The sequence below is a fragment of the Homalodisca vitripennis genome, chromosome X, assembly GCF_021130785.1.
Source record: "Homalodisca vitripennis isolate AUS2020 chromosome X, UT_GWSS_2.1, whole genome shotgun sequence".
Classification (NCBI taxonomy): Eukaryota; Metazoa; Arthropoda; class Insecta; order Hemiptera; family Cicadellidae; genus Homalodisca; species Homalodisca vitripennis.
In genome coordinates this window covers 66,801,110-66,824,723 of record NC_060215.1, presented here as the reverse complement: position 1 = coordinate 66,824,723, position 23,614 = coordinate 66,801,110, and the positions used below count along the sequence as shown (strand labels likewise).

At 31.9% G+C, this 23,614-nt stretch overlaps 2 protein-coding genes across 2 annotated transcripts in view; both read right to left on the bottom strand.

Annotated features, from left to right (window-relative positions):
• Positions 1-2,361: 2,361 nt before the first annotated feature.
• LOC124369112 (ATP-dependent (S)-NAD(P)H-hydrate dehydratase-like) lies at positions 2,362-5,251 on the bottom strand. The gene has a single exon (XM_046826864.1). The coding sequence runs from the start codon at positions 5,245-5,247 to the stop codon at positions 4,201-4,203; it is 1,047 nt and encodes a 348-aa protein (XP_046682820.1). The 5' UTR covers positions 5,248-5,251; the 3' UTR covers positions 2,362-4,200.
• Positions 5,252-8,810: 3,559 nt separating this feature from the next.
• Positions 8,811-23,614, bottom strand: part of LOC124369110 (mitogen-activated protein kinase-binding protein 1) — a 193,556-nt gene continuing 178,752 nt past the window's right edge. The window contains 2 exon segments of the mRNA XM_046826862.1: positions 8,811-16,886; positions 19,417-19,622. Of these exon segments, the coding sequence (XP_046682818.1) occupies positions 16,570-16,886; positions 19,417-19,622 (523 nt within the window). The 3' untranslated portion in view covers positions 8,811-16,569.

Here is a 23,614-nt window from a genome sequence, read left to right as displayed (position 1 = left end):
GAGAAAAAAATTGATAACATTCAAGTGTTATTCATACACTAATAGTTTGTTGTTTACAAATTGTGGCTTAATTTAAATTTACAGAATATATAACATCATTTGGTGCCTAAAAACTTCATTTGTTAACTAAGATATTTTACTATTTAACATCACTACCTGTTTGTTGTTTTTATATTTTCTAAAATAATATTTCTTTGTTAAACCATCTAGTTATTTATGAAATTAAGTTTATTTTGTTATGTCAATAGATTCAGTTATGCCCACATGTATAATCTACTGTATTGCCATGGTTGTTAAGTTTATTCAAATCTTTTTAGTTCTCATTGTAATAATTTAAGGTAGCCAGAAGACTATGTTTTAATCGATGAGTAGTATTAGAACTACTATGTGTTGAATATATTTTGATAATTTTATTTATATTGAAAGTAGATTTATATTGTATATTTTTGTAATTGTATAGGTTTATCTCTAAGGACGGAAGACTATTGCTATCATTATTAACCGTAATAAAGATAACCTAAGTACTGCATAATAGGGATAAAGATTGTAAATTGTTTTATATGTATATACACACACTCATATGTTAATTTACTACATTAACATATTATTTGTATTTTAAGTTAAATCTTCACAATTAACGTTTGTCTTCTTGAATCTAAAAAGTCTGGGTGGGTGAGTTCTTCTCAAGTGCCCTACTGAAAATTATAATAAAAATTTGCACAAGTACAGCAATTGTATTTTTACCATTTTTTACCAAGTGCTAACGCTTTTTAGCTAAAGAAGCTGAAAACCTCCTTGCATAAAATCCTAAAAGATATTTTGTACTACTTCCAGAGTAACAGGATATTCAGAATATTATTAAAGAGGGTTGGAGCCGCTCATTAATCCAAAATGTCTAAGTACAAAAAGGTTAAAACAAACTTTCAGGAGCTTTGGATTGCACTAGAATGAGTTAAAGTAGATAAATGACAGTGTGCCAGTTTTGTACATAACTTATTTCAGAGTCACAACAAAATAGTAGCCAACTGTTTTAATTTTTGCTAAACTATCTTTTTTTGATAAGAAGCAAAATGTTTATGCATCTTCAATGAAATCATTAAATTCATAAAAGTAACATTGTATTTCTCACTAATTTTCTGTTAATCCATTAAATCATATCCAACAGATTTTTAGTAGCTCCTAATCAAAATCCAAGTACTATTTTCGAGCACTCTGTATAATATTATCATAAAAATATGGCTGATAACAAGGTGGTGTATAATCAACTGGAGATACTGAATCATCTATGTTTATAAAGGTTTTATTTGCTTTTAATAACTTGTTGAAAGTAGGCTTGAAAGATATAGTTGAAACTTAACACATGGATGAGCAGAGGCGTATTCAGAGAGAACCTGTTACCCACAGATTGATAACTTAAAGTAATAATACAAAATCCAGTTGTAAATAGCAAAACCTTCTACCTATTCTAATAACATTTTTTCTTAACTTAGGGTAAGAAGCTGAGGAAACTTCTTATTGCACTTAGTCCCAAAAGGACCTTTTCACTGCTTCTGGAATGATAGGATATTCAGGATGGGTAAGGGAGTAGGAGCCATCTCCTTGTGAGTTCCCTCTGTATGTCTATCATGAGGAAGAATAGTAGGCACTCTATCTCAGTGATACCAAAGGAGAGGCTAGCTCTGTTCTCTGGTGGGAATGGTACTCCCTTGTGTTTAGTCTTCCAAAAACTTTTTAACACTAAGGGAACTTCACCACTCCAACAGTCATTCTCCTTAGTAAACTAAACTTATCAATAAACCCTTTTAAGCTAATTGCGGTTAAGGATGTGCCACACTCGAAACATCCATGGGGTTGCCTAGATGTAAGTGACACATAGGTTATTGAGCTTTCAGTGTAAGTTCAACCTGAATGTTTAATCCAGCCAGAAAGAAGTAAACTCTCCTAGAGTACTAATAACTTTAGCACTAAATTTTACTGCACATTTTATGTGTTAAACACACAAATTAAAGCAAATGTAATAATTACTTACACTGCCACCATTTTTTATGACTTCCACCTAATTTAATGGCCAAAATGTAAACATATGAAATAGATCCACTTGGTTTAGCAGTGAGTTTTCCTATTAGGTCATGGTACTGTAATATAATACCAAAGCAGTGTGGTTCTAAAGGATTAATAGCCCTCCTCTAGTGCATACCTTAGTTGGATATTTAGCATATATTAGTACTAGCAAGTTATCAGAATACTGGTAAAAAAACTTAAACTCATACATCCCAAATCAGCAGTCAGCTTTACAACTAAAATGCTACAGTTGTAAAACTTTTCTGGGTAGTGGGTTAAAATGACGTTAAATTTGCTTTAGTGGGTTAAAAAGATTTATTTTAAATGAATACATTTTCAATAATTTGTTTCAAATGTCAAAGCGTACATACCTATTAGTTTATTAGTTTGCTTAATACCACTAATATTTAAGACAATAATACGTCTTAAAACTACACTACACCATTCACTCTACAGCACTTAATTGGTTGAGCAAAATAACTCACTTGACCATAATCCTTGATTATAGATAAACAAGGCCACAATTTATTTTCTTGATTTTGAAAAATGTAATACTCTACCTGTTTCTGCCAAATTTTAATAAGGTAACAATTGCAAAAATTGACATGTAGAACACGCATTAATACTTACAGAAATATAATTACTTTAACTGTGTGATATTTCACTACTTCTTTAATTTACTAGGTCACAAACTGTTTTTGAGAAAATTAATTGTTTCTTAAAAAACCCTCACTCAATCCACAAAATCTAAAAATAACAAAACATTTCGTAGCACAATGTGACACAGCCTATTACATTGTATTCTGTTTAATGGCCTTATACAAATATTTTGGTTTGACATCTTTCAACCCATTGGTCTACTTTATACTACTGTACTATAAGTTGGCGAACCTGTAGAGTTGAATTAAAGTAAACAAAACAAGAAACCAGCCATGTAGTACAAGGTTTTGTTCATCTTTAAGATGCAGTAATGGCATGTGAACTGTTATTATAATCGAGTGAAATTAATCGTTTTATTGATTATAGTTTGCTATATAGTGGGACAAGATTTTGAAGGAGACGTAGAAGATCGTATACACTAACACTAGAATAACTAATAAACAACAGAAGGATGATGAATTTTCACTGATTATGCCTGTCAGGAACAAAATGCTACTGCCTATTGGTCCACCAGGTAGTCTTATTTTGATGATATATAAGATATTATTATACAAGTTCTGAGAGGAAAAATAGGATTATCTCTCGACAATGGTGATTAGTTTATCTTTATGAACCTCGAAAATTTGTTACACCCATTTTTGTAAACTCTACAAAATACTGAATTAATAGGATTCCCCAGGGGTCTAGATCAGGGAATCCTATTTTCCCTGGGAGGGGAGGGTTCTATTTTTCCTGTTTGGGGTTAAATAGGTATGCCAATGGGTTAACTCAATGTGGCTCTCTACAACTAGTCTGAAACGGTTCAAGATTTTAATTCTGTTACCAATTATTCAAAATGGTGTGAACTGGAAAACAGATGAAGAAAGTTATGACACTGCCAGTTTAAGCCTCATGAACTATAATAATTTTCATGTTAGGGAGGAATTCTCATAAGATACAGAATGATGTCACAAATATCTGGATTTACTACTTGGCTGGGAATCTATATACCTTAGAATGATATTCTTTTAAATGCTAGACTCATTTATCCATGTTTTAAGTATGAACCAGTATAGAACTATTGCAACTGATGGTGGTTCGTTCTGAATATCAATTTCTAACCCAGTAAGGGCATTGTACTGATAAGATTATTTTTACACAAATCACTGAACACAACATACATATTTTTAAAGACTTAATCTATAAACAAACTGCATCATTTGGTTCACTTGTTAACAAGATAATGTATTTTGTAAACACTTCATCAGAGAATGTGTATGTTAATATAAAGTAGTATTCACTTCACACTAATCTAAAGTCACACATCCATTCATTAAAACTGTGACTGGAATGTGTTGCCTGTACATTCTTGCTAAAAAAAATGACAACCTGTATACATATCAAAAGAGATTTGTATAAAAATCATCAATATTTTGAATTAAGTGTTATACCAAGAGTGTTTGTTTAAAACACGTTTTTAATAAGACTGTATTGTGTCCATTAGTTCTCATTGAATAAAAGATTAAAAGCTTGATGAATTTTGGCCAAAACATCTGAAGCTAAAAGACTCCTGCCATGATCCCTGTAAGCCAGTCGATTAGCCAACTTGATAATTGCAGAAGCTGCATAGCTAACCAGTTGTGGGTGAGTGAGGTGTACTTGTGGCCGCCAGAACTCTGCAGATTCAAGCCAGACAACTAGTGCTGTGAGACAGCCAGCCAATAGGTCCCCTTGCCCTCCACTTCTTCTGGGAGACCCTCGCATGTTGTTGCAAGTCACCAGGTCTCCATGAGCAATCCTGTCTATTTTACCTTTTAAAAGTATTGTTACTTTTGGGCCTAGTTTTTCTGCTAGTGTTCTCAAATGTTCATGAGGATCAATAGCATCAACTGTTTTTATCTGAAGAATTACTGAAGCTAGTTGTTTGAATTCTGCTTCATTGGGTGTAAGATAAACTTGATTCGGATAACCTTGGAGCAACTGAGGGTGGGAGTACAGAATGTAAAATGCATCAGCATCAAGTACTATTGGAATTCCACCATCATCATCTTCTTTTAATAGTTCTATTATTTTGATTATGTTTTGTATTATTTTTTTGTTGCGCCCTAATCCTGGTCCTATTAGTATACCATGAATTCGTTCTAACCACGGTTTAATCAAGTCAAGGGCATTGTCCGAATCTAAGCAAGGCAGTACCATAAAATCTGGGCTGTATGACTTAATGGGTATTGCAGCCTGTGAAGCACAAAATATATACACCATGTCAGCACCAGTTCTTAGAGATGCCATAGCACCAAAATATGGGCCACTAGTATATTCTTCAGAGCCCCCAAACACTCCGATCCTACCCCTTTCACCCTTCTGATGTTCATAGCTAAGACGAGGAATGAAGTGTCTACACTCAAGTAATACAGCTTTATCTACGAGATCGAGGAAACTGAAATTGTCACCGAACACATGCACCGAGTAAACACTCAAACAAAACATGTATAGAAACATTGTTCCTATCTGACTTTTATCAACTATTAAGTCAATGCCATTATGCATAATATGATTAATTGTTCAATAACGGGATTTAGATGTCATCTGTCATTACATAATTGTTTTAAATGATGCCGTCTTGTGCAATTATTTCCATGGAATCTATTTGAATATGGTATATCTGTGTAATGAATGTTTGAATAAAGGTTTAATCATTTTATAGAACTGTTATGGTTTGTAAAATTGGGATTAAAACTTTATTTATATTTGGCCTTATTTATATCTATTACTTGTAAGTTGAAAGCATTATATATATTGATAACTTGCATAAATCAGATAATGTTTCAGTTATATATATATATATATATATATATATATATATATATATATATATATATATATATTCTTGTAACAGGTGCACTGTCTTATAAATTGACACTATTCATACCTTAGACCAAGTTAGTTACTAGTAGTTTTAACATTTTTATTAAACACCAACTATAAACTAGGTTGTCTTACTAAGGTGTTTTGGCTTTTGCTCTGTACTAAATTTATAACTTAACAACCACATGGAGGGACATGCACTATTATCAAACTTGATGTTGTCCTTAAAGGAATGAAACGTGATGCAAAATTTCAAGCTCAGTTAGTTTTCAACAGATAGAAAATAAACTTTTCCAGCCCCCTGAGTGATAGGCTTCACTAATGCTCAACCAATTAGTGATAGTTTGCTCTAGGAATATTCCCAAATTGAGTTATAGCTGTGACAAAATTCCCAAGCTTAACACAAGCAAGTATACAACCAATCAGGTAATAGATAATACCAGATTAAAATAGATGTGTAATTTTATCTCTAGAGAATTCTAGTGAATTGGCAAACATTTAAAGGAAATTGGGTTCTAATCGAATACGTAAATCCAAGAGTGTCAATTATTAATGTCAAGGTTGAGCTTCCAAGTGCACAGTCGGTCGCAAAGTCGTGTCAGGAGTGCCACTGAAGTGGCTGGAGTCTGGTTTGGTTTTAAGGTCATCTGAAGGAAATAACTAATAAAAACTTATTACTTCTAAATTGGTGTACAGGATCTTAGTTCTTAAATACAAAAATTTAGAAAATGTTCAATTTAATTTTGTGTCAAAGTTATAAGTAGAGTTATACTCTTATCAGAGCTTTGTATTATTAAGGACTCAACAGGGCCTGCTTAAAATCGTGTTGTCCGTCTCTCCATTTATGCCAGAACTCTTGATAGTTCATAGAGACTTGAAACGGTATCAAGGATGAATCCTATTGATTAAGGTCAAAATGTCAAGGGACGATCCGTCTTTCTGTGCGATAACTCTTGATAGAAGTTCATAGAGACTTGAAACTTGGTACAAGGAAGAATCCATCGATTTTGGGGTCTTAATATAAAAAGGTTAGTCTGTCTGTGATAACCCTTTCCTTACATTTTGTCAGGTCCTTCAATACTCCATTGTATGGGTTTATTTTTTCATATACAAACATTTTGGAGAGGAAGACCTCCGGGTACGCTGTTGCAACTACACATCAGTAGGTATTTGATCTTATTTTAATGAATTTATATTCACTTACCTTTGAAATTGTAGAAAAGGAGAGCGAACGAGAAGAAGCCTGCACTGAGTCATAAGTATGAGTCTTGTTCTCAATTTTCAGAATAAAGGATGAGTATTGCCTGTAATAATGCAGTAGCTTTCCACAATCCATTACATTAATGATACTATGGGCCGATATCAACTCTTGTTATGGATGTAATTTTCAGAGGAAATCTATCTTTGTAAGGAATATTTTTATATTTCTTTTGGCACCTGCCCTAAATGGCACCCACTGCTGAATGGGCTATAGCCAAGGACGTAGCCAGTGAGGGGGTCCAAGGGGTCCGGACCCCACCCAAATTTTCAATTGTTTAAATTACTTTTTTAGTAAAAAATTATTATTATTTAAATAATTAAGTATTACTGACATGTACTGCTGAAAGATCGTTGTCAACATAGATACGGGTCAAGAACTTTTTAAGGAACAATAGGAGCTCCACTTTTTGTCCACTTTAGGAAAATATCAGTTCTCTTGGCTTCCCCCAAATTTTTTTCCTGGCTAAGTTCTTGCCTGGAGCTGCCCCTGCATTAAATATTCCATTATTTTAATAAATGTGTGTTCCTGTCTGAAGTGTACTCACCTTCTGAGTCAGAAAAGGTTAGTCTGCTTTCCAAGTTCACGTAATAAATCTCTTCAATTAAAATCACATAATGGACTGAAAATCTGTTGGAGTATTATGTCTTATTAAACCTACATAAATTCTCCTTCCCTCAAGCCTAAATCTAATCCCTACTGCCTGTTTCTTTTAAACTTTTTAGAATGTTTCTTCTTAAAATATTCAGTACACTTCTCATATAAAATTTACATAGCATTAATAAAGTTTTATATTAAAAAATAATTTTGGTTACTAACCATTTTGTATTGACAGTTTAAAAGCTCGCTACTTGTACATTATCAAATACAAATTAATCTTGTGCATAGAAAACTATTAATAAATGTTATACCATGATACAGGCTTTCTTAAAATGTTAGATGGTTTCCAAAAATCCTAATACAAGACCATAAAAACAAAGACTGACAGCAATACTGACATTCCTCGATGATTGTGACAAAAATGGTAAGAAAGTTATCAATCGTACCATAATTGGGAATAATATTTGAGCGAATTATTTTAGGTTCAAAACAAAAAGGCGGTCAATGGAATGGTGCCTTGTACCGAACTGCATGACAGTGAAACCCAAAAGTGGAAATCACTTATGGCTGATTTCTACAGAGGTGGTATTGAAAAACTTGTGCTATGGTATAGTAAGTGCCTTGATTTAGATGACATTTACACAGACAAATAACTTCAGAATATACTTTTCAAATCTGTGTAGTAAAATTTGCTTATTCACTTTTTTATTTTTTTACTATTTTAAAGTGTCTATTACTTACAGTATTATTACAGCCTGTGTATTAAATTCCTTTCTGTTATTTGTCAATGAACCAAAATAATCTAAAGTTACTATTATAACAATTACATGAGTTAGTTTTTCAATTGTAAAATGTTATTTTTTAATATATTACACTAGTTGAAGAAGCAACAAAGTAATGATTATATGATTTTCTGACACTTTTTGGTTACGACGAATGCAACAATATGTGTTATAATAAATAGTTAATAACTAACTCAAAACTGAGCATTTTTATTACTTTTTAATTGAAAATTAACAATTATTGAACAACTAAAAGTTGTTTGAATACATATAAGGTGTACGTTTAAAATGGGACATGTTGCAAAAATCAATTATAAAAAAATAACAGAATAAAATGGTTTGTAGATTAGCATTTTAAGTATGAGAAAAAATTAATGTCGCTGCCTGTATAGCCAGCCGGCGCAAACAAAAAAAGGATAAGAAAGTCTGAAATAAAGAAATCACAAGGTTTTTTTATAGAAATGTTGTAATTTTGGTATTTTTCTTTAAAATGCTAGTTAAAGTCATACATTTACACACTATTTACATCATGTGCATGAGTTTGTTGAGTTTATATTAATAAATAAATAACACTTAGCAAATATGTTGACACAACAAATACGCGCTCAAGTTGAAATAATATATTTTCAATACAGTTGGTTAGTAATTCAGATTCCAATATTTCAATAAACATCATAAAAATCTCAAATTACATTGGTATTAATTAGGTTTCAAATTAAAAATTAAAACAAAACTATTTCTACATAAAAAGGGTGACGATATACCAAATTCACACTCTTGAGTTCTATAATGCAATTAGTTGAAATATCATCACAACCAATTAGTGGATTCACTATCTCTCAAAATGTATTGAATAACTAAGAACCTGTTTTGAGGCATAAAGTAAGATCACTGGTAATCAAGCCCACACGCTGAGATACAGAGGAAAGTCTGAAACTAAATTCTTGTTAAGCCAAGATCTGTAGTAAGGACAGAAACGGCCCACTTTTCTAATATAACTACTAACCAAAATTTTATTTTTTACAAAAATACAGTTAAGATCTTAATCCTTAGAGTGCCACAACCAAATATTTTGTCACACATGTAATAATCAACTGTATTTCTAAAAATGCCATTTTCTAATGTCATTTGTGTAGGAACTTAGTAAAACAATTGTGTACATGTATCAAGATAGTTAATTATTAAATTCTTATTATTAAATTTACCCATAAAGTCTAAATAACAGTTTATTAAATTCACTTATCATAAAGTATTTATGATTCCCAAGAACTAAGAAAGAAACTACAGTCAAAAATATTTACTTTCCATTGTGGCACTCAAAGGGTTAAGAATGAAAATAATCTTTAGAAGTATAACTACTTATACAATTTTTGCATCATTAAAACGATCACTTGTCAAACTAAACAATAAGAAAAAAAAGATAACTTATATCAAGCTTTAATAACATACCATTAAAAATTTTTATGGATGATGAACTACTTAAAACCTAATTATAGTTACACATTTTATTTAAACGTTTTAACTCTTAATTCAATATCAAGCTGAAGTGAATCAGAACTAATATTTATTTTTTACGAAATGAACATGAGATGGTGGCACTGTTTCATAAATTGAGAACACCTTAGACCTACAAAAATTATATGTGACATTTTGTTATTTACTGTAAAAACTAAAGGAATTTTGAAATGGTATCAACTGTTATATTACTTGTTTTTTTAACTATAACAATATATTCCTGTCTGAAATAAAGCAGTGGACTGTTTTATTATGTATAATGGGATAACAAGAACATCTTATGGAACCATTTAAGCAGAAAGCTCTGATTCAACAATGGAAGATTTAGAGGAGGAGTGGTATAATAACATTGTCTTCTTTTGAAGACAGTAAACTAAATTAATTTTTGACAACAAATAACACTTTATCTCCATTCACTTAACTATGGATGTAGAAATAAACTTTTTGAATATGTGGTAATGGATATTGGGGAACATCTTGAAGAAATGGTTTCAACGAATGCTCTACAAGTAGCGAAACCACATTACTAACAATTCTAATTCATTGATCAACAATAATAAGTAATTTACTGTTCAGGCCTTTGCAATGATATTAGATATATTGAGGATCGAAACCATTTCAGAGTGAGAGCAACATGTTGCTTGGGCCTGTTGAAGTGGGGGGGGGGGCGTACATGTTGTCACCATTGTGTTAGAATGGTTGTTGAATGTTTCGTTGAGTTTTTTTATTTCATTTTTAAGCTATTATTGTATTTATTACAATATATAGAACTTATTATAGCAATTGAATAGATTTATCTGTGTCTTCTGAATTTTAAGTTTTCCTGAATTCATATATATATATATATATATATATAGAATTTTACTTAAAGTTCATTTTATCATTTAAGTTTGTATAAGTTATTTATTTAAAGTATTTGTTTATAAGTTCATTTTATCATTTAAGTTTGTGTAAGTTATATATTTAAAGTATTTGTTTATAATTTACCATGTCTGCATTCAATTATTGTAACTGTACTGTATATGATAAGTGGTAGAGAGGGCTTGATAGCTAAAAACATCTATTTAATAAAGGCATGTTTCATTAATTCATACCAAATGAACAGAGAGAAGTTGTATTTATGTGAATTAATTTGACCCTTTGAGAGTTCTACTGTCCTGGGTAATAAGCCAGTGAAAGAATCCAGAAGAAGCCAGTTGAGAGTATGGCCATCCTATTATATAGAAAATAAAAAGCACTACACGATTGGCACAAACTTTTCCTTGTTCCATATGACATACTATAAAAATTCCTGAAAATGTTTAAAAATAAAAAATCAAGCGTTTGGCAGTAGTTTCTCTCTACCTTTCTTGTTAGTATAAAAAATATTAGGCATACTCTAGCATTGCTAACAACTCACTGTCTCATCAATCTCATGAGAGTATTGGTGATAAACCACTGAAATCTTAGTTTCACTAAAGGAATTATTTTTCATGCACATGGCTTGAATGCTGTTTACAATCAATTAGCCTAACATAACAATTAATTTCCTGAATATAGGCCTATACAAAAAAAAAACAAATAAATATTCCATGTGGTTTAGACATACTTAACTAAGACACAGCGTAACAACACACTGGCTTTACCCACAGCTTTTTTTCTCTCTTTCTTCATCCTTAAGGTAGGATGTTAGCTAGCAACCCTACTTTATCAGCCTTGTGCCAAGATTGGGAATACACTCTTTAAATTACACTTTTCAGCAATCCTATCTTTCCACTCATATTGTAGATTTTGTAAAACCAGCTGTACTGTCAGCCTTATCTAATGGCAGACTGAATTTAACCCTTTAACTGGTGGGGTTTTTCTCTGTAAGAGTGCCCTAAACAGTGTTTCCATCTAGCTGTTTTTACCACTGTCAGAATCACTTTCCTTGTTCATGATAATTTCAGCAATTATTTTGTTGTGATTAGCCACGATAAGCCGCTACTTCAGTTTTATGTGTATTGTGTTTTTTGTTATGTAAACATTTAATTAATAATAAGATAATGGAAACTTAAGGTAACTCATTTTATAACTACTTATTGTGAATTAGTTGTTTCATCTTATATTAATTTTTCTTAAGAATATTTTTGAAATAAATTATAATTCAATTCAATTCCGGGGATGACGTCCCTGCTCAAATCTTATGGACCGCGAAGTCTTATTTCCTTTCAATATTAAACAATGGAAAAAGTTCTGAATGAATATACTATGGCTGAGATGCTCAATAACTCACTATTACATGCCAAGCAGCATGTATAAAAAGTAAATCCATAAGAACTTTACTGTATAGTTAGAAGCTTATAAGAAAACATTGACATCGAGTTAGTGAATGATTAGTAAGTGGAAAATGACTTCTTATGAGAAACATCTCAACGAGTTCATGTCAACAGTTCAAAAGCTATGATTCTACAAGATTTATCTGAGGCTTGTATTAAGCTGTCACCCAGTGCTGAGGAAATACAACAAAGCTGGTCTGGTATTAATAGGAGATGGACTTCCTGGATAGAATCAGGTCCCTCTTGGCTAATCTGGAACCTCGAGACAACTATAGAAGTTGGAGCAAGTGTTCTTCCTGTGAAGTCTTTGCACATGTTCCTGAAGGATATTGGAATGGAAAGAATTTCTTTAAATGTTTTCTGAAGGTTTGTCTCTAAATTTGCACTATTGTTAGTGGCTCTGACTGAGAAGGTTAGAAGCCTGATCACCTGTTGGCAGGAGGGAGAGTGTTCGGCCCGTAATCCCCTACCTATGGTTATAAGCTGGACCAGGTGAATCCAACCATGATTCAACCAATCTAGCATCATGTGGAATCTACAATTCTGAATAAATTTAAAGTCTTGGTTAGCCTTTGTCAAGTCAAGAATGATTCCATTGTTTGCCAGGTCTGCTATTTATGTTCAGATGTTTTGGAGGCCCATGTCTCAAGACGTGCGCTTATTAAGAACCATTGGGTCAGTTTTTTGTTTTATTTTTGCTAATGATTTAAATTTATTTGTGAAATTGAAATAGAGTCTTCAGACAACTCTAGAGCATGTGAAGGTGGTACAGACTTTCCTTTAACCATGGTAAGTACAGTGTATCTTCCTTTTGTCCTTGTCTTGTTTGAAATGATTCATCAAAAACACTCATTTCTGATTGTGTCGATATTACATATTTGTTTACAAAAAATTAACAGCTGGTAAAGGCCAAAAATGGAATAATAACTGAGTTGCCATGAGTAAAACCAAGTATGCTATGATAATGCTCCACACAAACGATTCTTAATCTGACACATTCTAATATTCCAAAGAGTATAAAATGTAAGCTGGTTTTACTGATCGCTTATGTGGTACGCCAATGTACTTGAAAGGGTAAAAGACTTGAAAAAGGATTTAAGTGATTTAAAATATATTGTTGTATCTCATTAGTTTATGTATTACAAAATAGTTGTGAGGAGCTGTTAATTGTTTTCAATATATTCTACTAACATAACAAGTTGATACAATTTGGTATAACCCATGTGCTACAGTTGTTATCTCACTTGATAAATATTCACTACAAGTGGAACAAATGGATAAAACTTTCCTTATGCACAGCTATGTGGTAGCAGTGATATCCTCTTCATGTTGCTGACATTTGCTTGTATGTCCATTCCATATGTGATATACAATACAACCGAGTATTTGTCTACTATATGTGTCTTGCAATAAAACTGTCTATGGCAGATTTTCTGTTGATTTATTTTGAAATAAACCTGCTAATTTTATGATTTGATTATCAATTTATTAACTATTCACATGACAATTTTATTTATTACATCAAAGTTTTATTTATTGGCAGACGTAAAAATGCAATACATAATGGAAATATTCATATATTTTTATGTCTTGTCCGTGTTTGTCAACTACCCTTTGTTAAGAAAGAAACATTAGTACTTTGTAGTAAATTTATACTTAATAATAACTGAAAGTTGGATATATACTTAAATGAAAAGCCTGCCAAACCCATCTCCCTCTTCCGTTGTAGAATTAAAATGTACTGATATTTGCACTTCAAAAACAATACATGAGTATTTCAAAACATCATATATTTATTTCATATATTAAGTACTGAGAGTGTATCCTAACCATTTTTAATTATGTCTTAACTTGATGATTGTTATGCAGTATTCATACAATTTTGCTATTTACAACATCAATAAATTATACTAAACAAAGATTTACCCACTGTTTATATTTTTAAATATCGTCAGATTCATATATTATTAAATATTATAGTTTGGTTTAGAAAACTTGTTTATTTACGTTGTAGACATTGTTTACATTTGCTTTCTACAAATAGTCTACTGTGCAATTAGTTTACTATGGAGCATCATCTACATCTACATTCCATTTACTATTATCAGTAAATTCATTTAATCTACTATAATACAAAAATGGCTACTGAGGACCTTTATACAAAACACTGTCCCCAAATCACAGAGTTTAAAACCTTATCATATTTTATAACTTATTGAAATAAATAATTACGGTATGTAACTTAACAAAATAAACTTTGACAGACAATAAAACACTGTAAAGCTTTTTAAGATAAGGAAATAATAATACTGAATTATGTAAGTGTGGGTACAGGACGTAGTAGGATACATGTACACTGAGTATGTCTTTTGTTGTCGATATTATGCTCCTTTGAATGAATTTTAACCACGATAAACTCATTAATAAATTAGAAACTCTCAGGTCGTAATTGATGTATTAATTTGATTTTTTCAAAAGGAGAGGAATATTATATGTTTCAATCAACAGCTAAGTATGAATACTTTTTCCTTTACTTCAAGTAACTATTTAAACATCATACTTACCACCAAGCATCCAATTAAAATTGCACGATACATTTTAACCATCATCCTTTGAATAATATAAAAATTTGATCTAATTTTGATTTGTGTTAATGAAGAAAGTTAAATTTACACATACAGCACAACACTCATTATGTATCACAAAGTTTCAGTTTAAAAAGAGAAAAAGTAATAACAATGATTAGGCCTAGTCAAACTTTAACAAAATATTATGGATCTTAAGAAAACATTATGCTAACAATATAAATATGAAATAAAGAAACCACTTTCAACAGCAAGGTATTATATATAAACCGTAACAATACAACAATTAAGACATTCCAGAACATTTACATAGTTTTAACTATATTATCTTAGATTATGATGAAATTCAACGACTCTAAAACATGAAATTAAAGTGTTAACTAAATGTACAAAAAATCAAATTTATAATAATTCCGTATGGTAGTGTTCTTTTGACCTGAAAGACGTTTATTAGTGTAATATCTACAACTATTAAAAACAAAGTTTTATAAAAAAATTTATAAAAAGTTAAATTACCCTGTTGAACTTCAATATTAAAAAGTCAAAAGAAGTACATAAAAAAGCTATCAAATAATACAAAAATAAAATAATTTTATAATTCAACTGGGAAAATCTATACCACATATACGTCAAACCGTCACTAAGGCAGACAAACCACTATGGTTGCATGCGCACATGTGCCACTTGCATACTTGCTACATAGCAAACATAATGCAGATACCAAGGCCTGTTATCAAATAGTAATCAATACCACAAAACTGGTACTGCAAAATTTATAACCACAAAATTAAATAAGGTTATGTACCTTTCCGTCAACATTTCAATGTAAGTTAGTTCCTGTCAATGTCCGGCCATGCTTGTAAATTAAATTATAACTAAACTTCTTCGTTGTGTTGAATGTTTCCATTTGTGTGTGTTTGTTCAATTATTCACTAGTGATGTGTAATTGTATTTATTTTAATGTGTTTGATTTGTATTTACTTTACAACATGATTTGATAATGGGGCACAGTGCTCCCGAAACTATGAGGTCATCATTGACAAAACAAGTTGGATTGATTGATGATGGAAACGGACGTAACCTTATTTAATTTAATAATAAAATATCAATCCAGGAGGCAAAAAACGTATAAAAAATGTATAACTTGACATTTGTAGCTGTATCACCGATCGATTGGCTTCTTTTTGCACTGTAGCTAGAGGCAACACTTGCACATGATGATCGGACACGCATTTACAGAAACCGGTTGAGTTACTGTTCAGTATGCAATATATATTTGTACAAAACACAAACTTAATATACACTTTATACAAAATGCTTAGGTTGTGTATGATATTGTGGTAAGAAAATATTGATATAATATACAATTAAATACTAAGAGTAATGAGATTGCAGTACGTTTAAGTGGCACCTGCCACTACCGTGATTATGCAAGTGGCATGTGGAATGTCACCTGTGCGTAACTTAATTTTTTCAAAGGCATTGCCTCTAGATAACTATATAAATGGTTTAAAGACCTATATCTGTCAAGTCACTACTGTAAATAGTATTCACTAAATTGTAAGTGGTTACTTAATATAAAATTGATGTCAATGGGTTTTCAAAAATATCTTTACTCATCTTTACTCATACGGATTAGTTTAAATATTTAAGTTTATAGAAATTAAAAAAAAGTGTTATAACAGCCTCACGTATGACATCCTTGATTGCCAAATGAGGAAATTTTGTATTTTGTAAGATATAGCAAGTTACTAAAAACTATTTACAAGTACAACCTGACAAATACAAAAATTTAAACAATTCCATTGTAACAATACTGCTTTTCTTAAACTTTGTTTTGAAGCAGAAAATAAACAAAACAAAGAGAAAATCGACATAGAGTCAAAGTATCCAACTACAATTAAATATACTTAAACAGTCATTAACTAGTTTTGGCATTTTGAAAATCTAAACAACGATAAACAGTCTCATTTCTTAGGTTCTGCCATTTTCTGGTGCACCATAGAAATGAGTATATCAGAATACTGATGCATCAGTGAGACCATGTCCCCTCCACTTCCGGAATCGGATCCTACACGGCCAGATGCAGAGTTGGCATCAGGCAGGGTGGTATGCAGTCGGTGTATACTGCGCACATGCTCTGTCACACTCTGCTGGAAGCTGCTGAGCCATGTGTCACGCTCTGTTGAGTCTACACTCTCATCAGCCAGTCTTCGCTGCATATGTTGCATGTATTCTTCCACATACCATAGATGGTCTCTCATGTTGTCTAACAACTGTGGCACTGCAACATTATAGCCCCTTACATTAATCAGTATTTCATATACATTTGCATATAGCAAAATAAAACTTTGGGACTTAAAATTTGTTTTTAATTTTATTTATTTTGTAAGTTATTGTTTCCAGAACTGCTTAAATAATAAAAAGTGGCTTACATACCAGTCTATCAATAGTGATCTGTATTATCCCTTGACACATTAAAATTATATGGGGTAGTGATCATGGGCTCATAACTATAATTTTAAGGTCAAAAAATGTCTTACTACCACTAACAAATTCCAAGATCCCTGTAAATGCTTACTACCCTGTAAATGCCAAGCTCTCACTATAGTGCAGATGTAAGTCATGGAGATTCTTGTAGTGAATATTATATCAATTCAATGGCAGTGTCTCTGAAGATGAAAGTGGATGTATTCAAGTGGTCAGTGCTTTTGATTATATTATACTGATTTCCTTTTTACAAAAAAAGAACATTAAATCAAAGCAAATACAACTAATTTTAAAAGGCCTATCATAAATTTTTAATTTTAAAGTTTTTCTGTTCTTTTAGGGTATTTAAAAAAAACAATAGTTCACAAAGTGTTATATAAAAACTCAAATTACATGCTTATAAAATCCAGATACTGCAGGAATTGAAACCCAATGATTGTGTAAACTGTTACAATTTTGCTGTTGAAATGTTGGGACAGAATAAGTGAAAACGAATAGATGATACATAGATGATATAATTTTTAGATGAAGCTACTTTCCATATGAATGGATGTGTTTACAGACACAATTCACGAATATTGGGCTCTGGAAACCCACATGTAATTGTTAGGAAACTACGTGTTAAGTTAATATTTGTTGTGGTGTGATAAAAAAAATCGCGTAATAGGGCCTTTCTTCTTTGATGAAAAAACAATTAATGGAGTTGTGTATGTTGACATATTAACCAATTATTGCTTTCCTCAGCTAGATGAACTCAAAAACATTCATCGACTTCATTCCAACAAGATGGTGCTTCCCCACACTTCAGTGCATTGATCACAGATGCTTTGAACGATAGATAAGGCGGCAAGGACCTGTGCTGTAGCCACAAAGAGTTCAGAACTGACACCTTCTGATTTTTTCTTGTGGGGGTACATCAAAAGCATTGTTTATTCACAAAAAAATTCTCGACCTGAACCACTTAAAACACAGGATTAATAAAGCAATGACAACCATAACCGAAGAAATGTTAACGAATGTTTGGAGAGAAGTTGAGTATCGTTTGGACATTTGTCGAGCGACTAAAGGCGCACATATTTAAATGTATTAATTATGTACAAAAAACTGTTTGAGACGACAAATTAGATGAATAAACAACATTAACTGTAAGTAATTCGGGCTTTCTTTAAACCATGTTCTAAACCGCACCATTCTTTTATGATAGCCCTGTATAATGACTAAAGCTTTAGCTTTACATAGCTTTGCCATTCTTTTCAGAGCACAGAGACAGAACTCAATTTTCAAATTACTTTATTTGAATATTATCCCAACTGAGTGAACTATAAAAAGTTAAACTAAAATATTTTACTTCATCTTTTGTTATTGGTTAAGTATTATATTACAGTTAATTTTATTCTTACATTGCCTAATACTAAACTAAACTAAACATAATTAATTGGTTTTGGTTAGGTTAAAAATTAAATTATTTGTTTGAAAAAAGTGTTAAACTTATGATAAGCTGAGAAAGGCTGATATTTGAAGGTTATCAAGAGACCAAGGACTTAGTCTTAAAGTTGCATCATAAGCATTTAAACATACATTTTCAAATTTTGCAATCCCTTTCAGATAAAAATACCGATGTTTCCAATATGGAGCCTTTAAAAACCCAAAGGTGTAGAGACACCTTATTTAATGAATAAGAAAACTCTTATCACATTATTGATATTCAATTGAGGTATTTCAACCAATCTATCTCGGTTATTTTGGTTTTTATCTTTTAAATATGATTGAAACCAACTATATTCTTTCCCCTGAACATCAATAGAAGCTAGTTTTGACACAGGTGTAGGATGACACACACTGCCACTGAGGAAACCTCTACTGCATTTTGACCTATAAGGTCCCGCAGTGACAGCTACTATTCAGGACAGCTATGGGTGGGTCGGGGGACGAGGTAGCACAAGCCTAGGTCCCATGGCATAACTACCATGAACAGGATAATAGATACTATCTCAACCATTCTATCTAGGAAAAAGAGTACTTTCTCTGTTCCAGCTTCTTGCAGTCAAAGCAGGCAAAACCTTTAAACAATAAGAGAGCCCTACTCACTACAACAAACATCCTCCGCAGCAAACTAGACCTAGCAATTAAATCATCCCCTTAGACCAATATTTAGATATTTACAGTTAGTGCTGTTCCTACACATCAATGGGTTGGCCAGATCTACAACAGTTTATTCTGTATCCATTGTAGGTTCTTCTGGCTGGTATATTGTACTTGAAGGAAATGAGCTTAATAAGATAGAACAAGAACTAAAAAGACCTATAAAAAGGAATTATGCCTACCTGGTGTGTTTTCAAAATCAACTTTGTACGAAGCCTTCGATGTTGCATCCTCCAAATTGGAGGCAGACCGAACCATGCCTGAAGCACCTCGTTGAGCCTTGGTGGTGGGCCGGGATGACAAGCGCTGTGAGTGTGATAAATCACGTTCTGAGCCACTGCGCCCTAACGTCACTGGGCGACGTAATGCTGCTCCCCCAATCGAAGTCCTGCATACAAAATGGCTTAGAGTGTCAATCAATTAACATATTTGCCTTTTTTCACTGGCATAGCTGCTACTTTATTTATATAATTAATTTAATATACTCTCCATTAAGTAGAATCAATTAAAACAACACAGAATGGCAAAATGTGAAGCAATTTTCTGCTTCAGGAGTACCCCAAACTAAACCTGATATTTTCCTCCATTGCTTTCCAGTCAAGTTCAAGCTTCTGAGTTGAGTGCTACAACGTTTTTTATCAAAATAATATGCAAATACTGATGCTATTGTTACTGTTTTTTTTCTACTAGATTCATAGCAATATTTGTACTTTTCCATTAATATAAATAAAACAACATTAACAAGGAAAAATGTACAACAATTTGAACAATAAATATAGAACACACAAATATCATATGAAAAGCTGTTCAGGCACAAAACTTACACTTTAATATTGCCTTATACAAATTACAATTTATACCTTACTTATACAAATTAATTACAATTAACTCTCATTTATGTTATATACTTAATTTTTTATTTTACAATAATGTACTTAAACAATGAAGACTAACATACAAGACTCAATATCCCATATTAATAGGGATGGGTACTTCTGATACTTGATATCTTGAAGTATTTTATTACAAAATAATGAATTGCTTAAAACAGAAGTGCTTAAAATATGTTTGGAAAGTCATGATTTCACAATATCACAATTATGCCAATTTGCTTATGGCAGCTGATCAGCAGAACAAAAATTACCAATTGTCGTAAAATATAGATACATAAAATAATTACAGTAGTTTTTATATACTATTTTACACACAGTTAGTATTTTATATATTTCTGATCATGCATCAATGCGAGTCTGCTGTGGTCTATTCATAGACGACGGTCTACTCACAAGTGATCAGCAGTACACAAATTACTAATTGCTAAAACATGTTTGAGCTGTATTTTATGTATGAAAACATATAGGATAGATAAAAAAAATTAACAAATTATCATATTTTTGTAAATAATATTTAGCTTGCAGTTCATATATTTATTCATATTAATCATATAAAATGGCCAACTAACTACAGTCACTACTAGTGAAGTGTCTCCTAAGATAGTGTACTAAGTGGTAATACCCCAACAAATTATTATACTTTTCACATAAATCTTACATTGGAACACTTGTAATAATAAATATAATATTTTGATCAAGAAACTAAAACTTTAAAGAAGAATTACTTAACCACTCCTAGAACAAGCAATTTTTCATATAACTACAATGCAACATTTAAAATTTAATTTTTATACTCAATAAGATTATCTCAAGAAAAAAAGGTAAATTACTGGCAATTTTAATTCAATACAAAAATTAACAAAGTGTATACATGTTAATCTTACAGTGAGTGATGTTGCAAAAATTGCCAACACACAAGTGGCTTAATACATTATCTAGCTTCCGCATCTCAGACCGTTGAAAAATAGCTGCCAACTGTGACTGGGGCACTGACCCAGTCATCGTGTCAGCACCGACCCTCAGCAATACAGCCACAGCTGTACTGCCATTGACAAGGCACTTGGCTACCATTTAACCAAGAATATTTATTCTAACTAACAAATACAATTAGAGAAACTAAATGATTACCATTCTCAACATTACAACAATTGGAGTCAGACAAACCTTGCTATAAAATATGTATTCTTCATTTTAAATTCATAACACACACATTTCATATATTAATAGAATGTAAAAAAATGCCATCAAAATATCCTTGCGACTTTTGTGGAATTGGTGTAAAATTCACAGGAGTTCAATGTACAGGTCAATGTGAGCAATAATATCACGCAGGTTGTGAAAACTCTTAGAAAAAGATTTAAAAAAAACGGACCAAGGAGCAAATTGAAACATGGAAATGTACTAATTGTAGTTTAGGCCATATCCTCTCACCAAATAATAAAGTTTGTACAATTTCAGCAGACATCTTAAACAGCTCAATTACAGAACTTTATAATACCATTGTAAAAGATAACAACCTAGAAATTCCTCTAGAGGAGTTAGAAAATGATGATTAAAAACTACAGATGGCTGTCAAAATTGGGTCTGTGCTACTACAGGAAAATGAAAAGCTGGAAAAACGTCATGCTTAAAATGACACTAACACAACTAGAAGAGAAATCAGAAGAAATAGAAAATAATGCAAGTAAATATATGAAACAAATTTAAATTCTCTTGCAACAAAATAAGGAGTTACAAGATCAGCTTAATAAAGTAAAGCACCTTCGTCTAGAAATGCAAGCTATCTTTGAAGAGTATGATCTAAAATTAAGGCAACATATTGATAACCAAGATAAACTTTTACATGAACATGAAAGGACTATTTTTAAACTGCAAAAGGAAATTGGCAAACAAGTATCCTGAAGAAAAACGCTCAAAGATTCCATTACAAAAACAGTTGAAACAACTGAGACTACTAGGAATTCACAAAGCTCAGCACCCATCCTAAGTGAACTGTCAAAACCCAGTAATAAGCTAAATGAGGTGGATGTAGCGATGAATGCCATAGCAAATGACACATGCTCAAAAAGCAATTTTGTCAAAAAAAGCTGCTAAAAAGTGTAAACAACACAGCCCATCACCAAACCAAAGGCCAAAATCTAAAGCTAAGACAAACGTGTTTAGTGTTTCCTTGCAAGCAAATAAATACAAATAACACAATATTTCTAGTGGGAAACAGCCATTTAAAATCTCCTACATCAATGAGAACAAGATACTGACCAAGGAAACTCAAAAAGAGATCAAAGAATACATGCCAAACCCTGAACCCCTTCTTAGGCTAAACAGAGGCTTTAGTATGAAACCTCCTTACACAGAATATCGAAAAACTTTCAATTTAAAAATCATAAGAACACTGTTGTGTTAACAGAAGAAGTTCCACTGTAAATAAGCCATCGAAAATTTTCAAAGTAAGCAAGACAAAAAATATCATCTCCAAGATCACCTTGTCTTTTTTAGTAAAAATGTGAATAAAAAACAGGGAGAAACCTTACAAAACAAGATATTTTCACAACATAAATGCTCAAAAAATACCAAACAAGCTATAACAATTGTATTCTACACCAAAATACGCAAAAAGTCAGCAATCAAATCAATACATTAATCCATCTCCTAGAAACAATAACACTGATACCAAACATTGTTGTCTTGGACATGGACTATAGGATTACCAGATTTAAAGTGCACAGCTAATACCAGGGTATCAATTAACATCACACAATAGTAGAGAAGATCGTAGAAAAGGAGGTGTAGCGATCTTTGTTGAGGAGAAACTGAGTGAGCATTCAAAGTCCGTAGATATCTTCCAGTATTGAAGCCTTACAACTGATATCAAGAGCGATCGAAGACTCAAAAGCAGAAAATACTCCATTCATCATCATGGGAAAAATGTATACATACTAAAACCTGATCCAAAATCAATTAAACTTAATGAAACGCTGGCATCTGTTGGAATCCAGCAGATCAACCATTCACCCACAAGAATGACATCGGAATCGCAATCCTTTATAGACTGCATCTGCATAAACATCACTACAAATAAAGTAAATGCTCATGTTGTAAATGCAAAATTATCAGACCAAACAACTTAGAAATGCACTCTCAACCTAGGAAGCTTAACTCAAAGGCCCAACACCCTGCGCCGTGACCTTTGACCACAAAACCTCCAGAACCTTAAAATGCTTCTTTCTGAAGAAGAATGTGAAAACATCACCTGTGCTTCATCTGCAGAAGAGGCCTACAGCTCCATTGTTAATACTGCCACCCAAAGCTCTTAATTCAACATGTCCCTTAAAAACTCAAAAGTTTAAAAATAAACAAAAACCAAAGCACTTTGCTGACCAAGAAGCTTTCACATTCAGAAACTACTATTTAACTGCACAGAATAAATATAAGAAAACAGGAAACCTAAGAGATAAAGAGATCATAGTTAAATTTGAGAAAAGCTTTA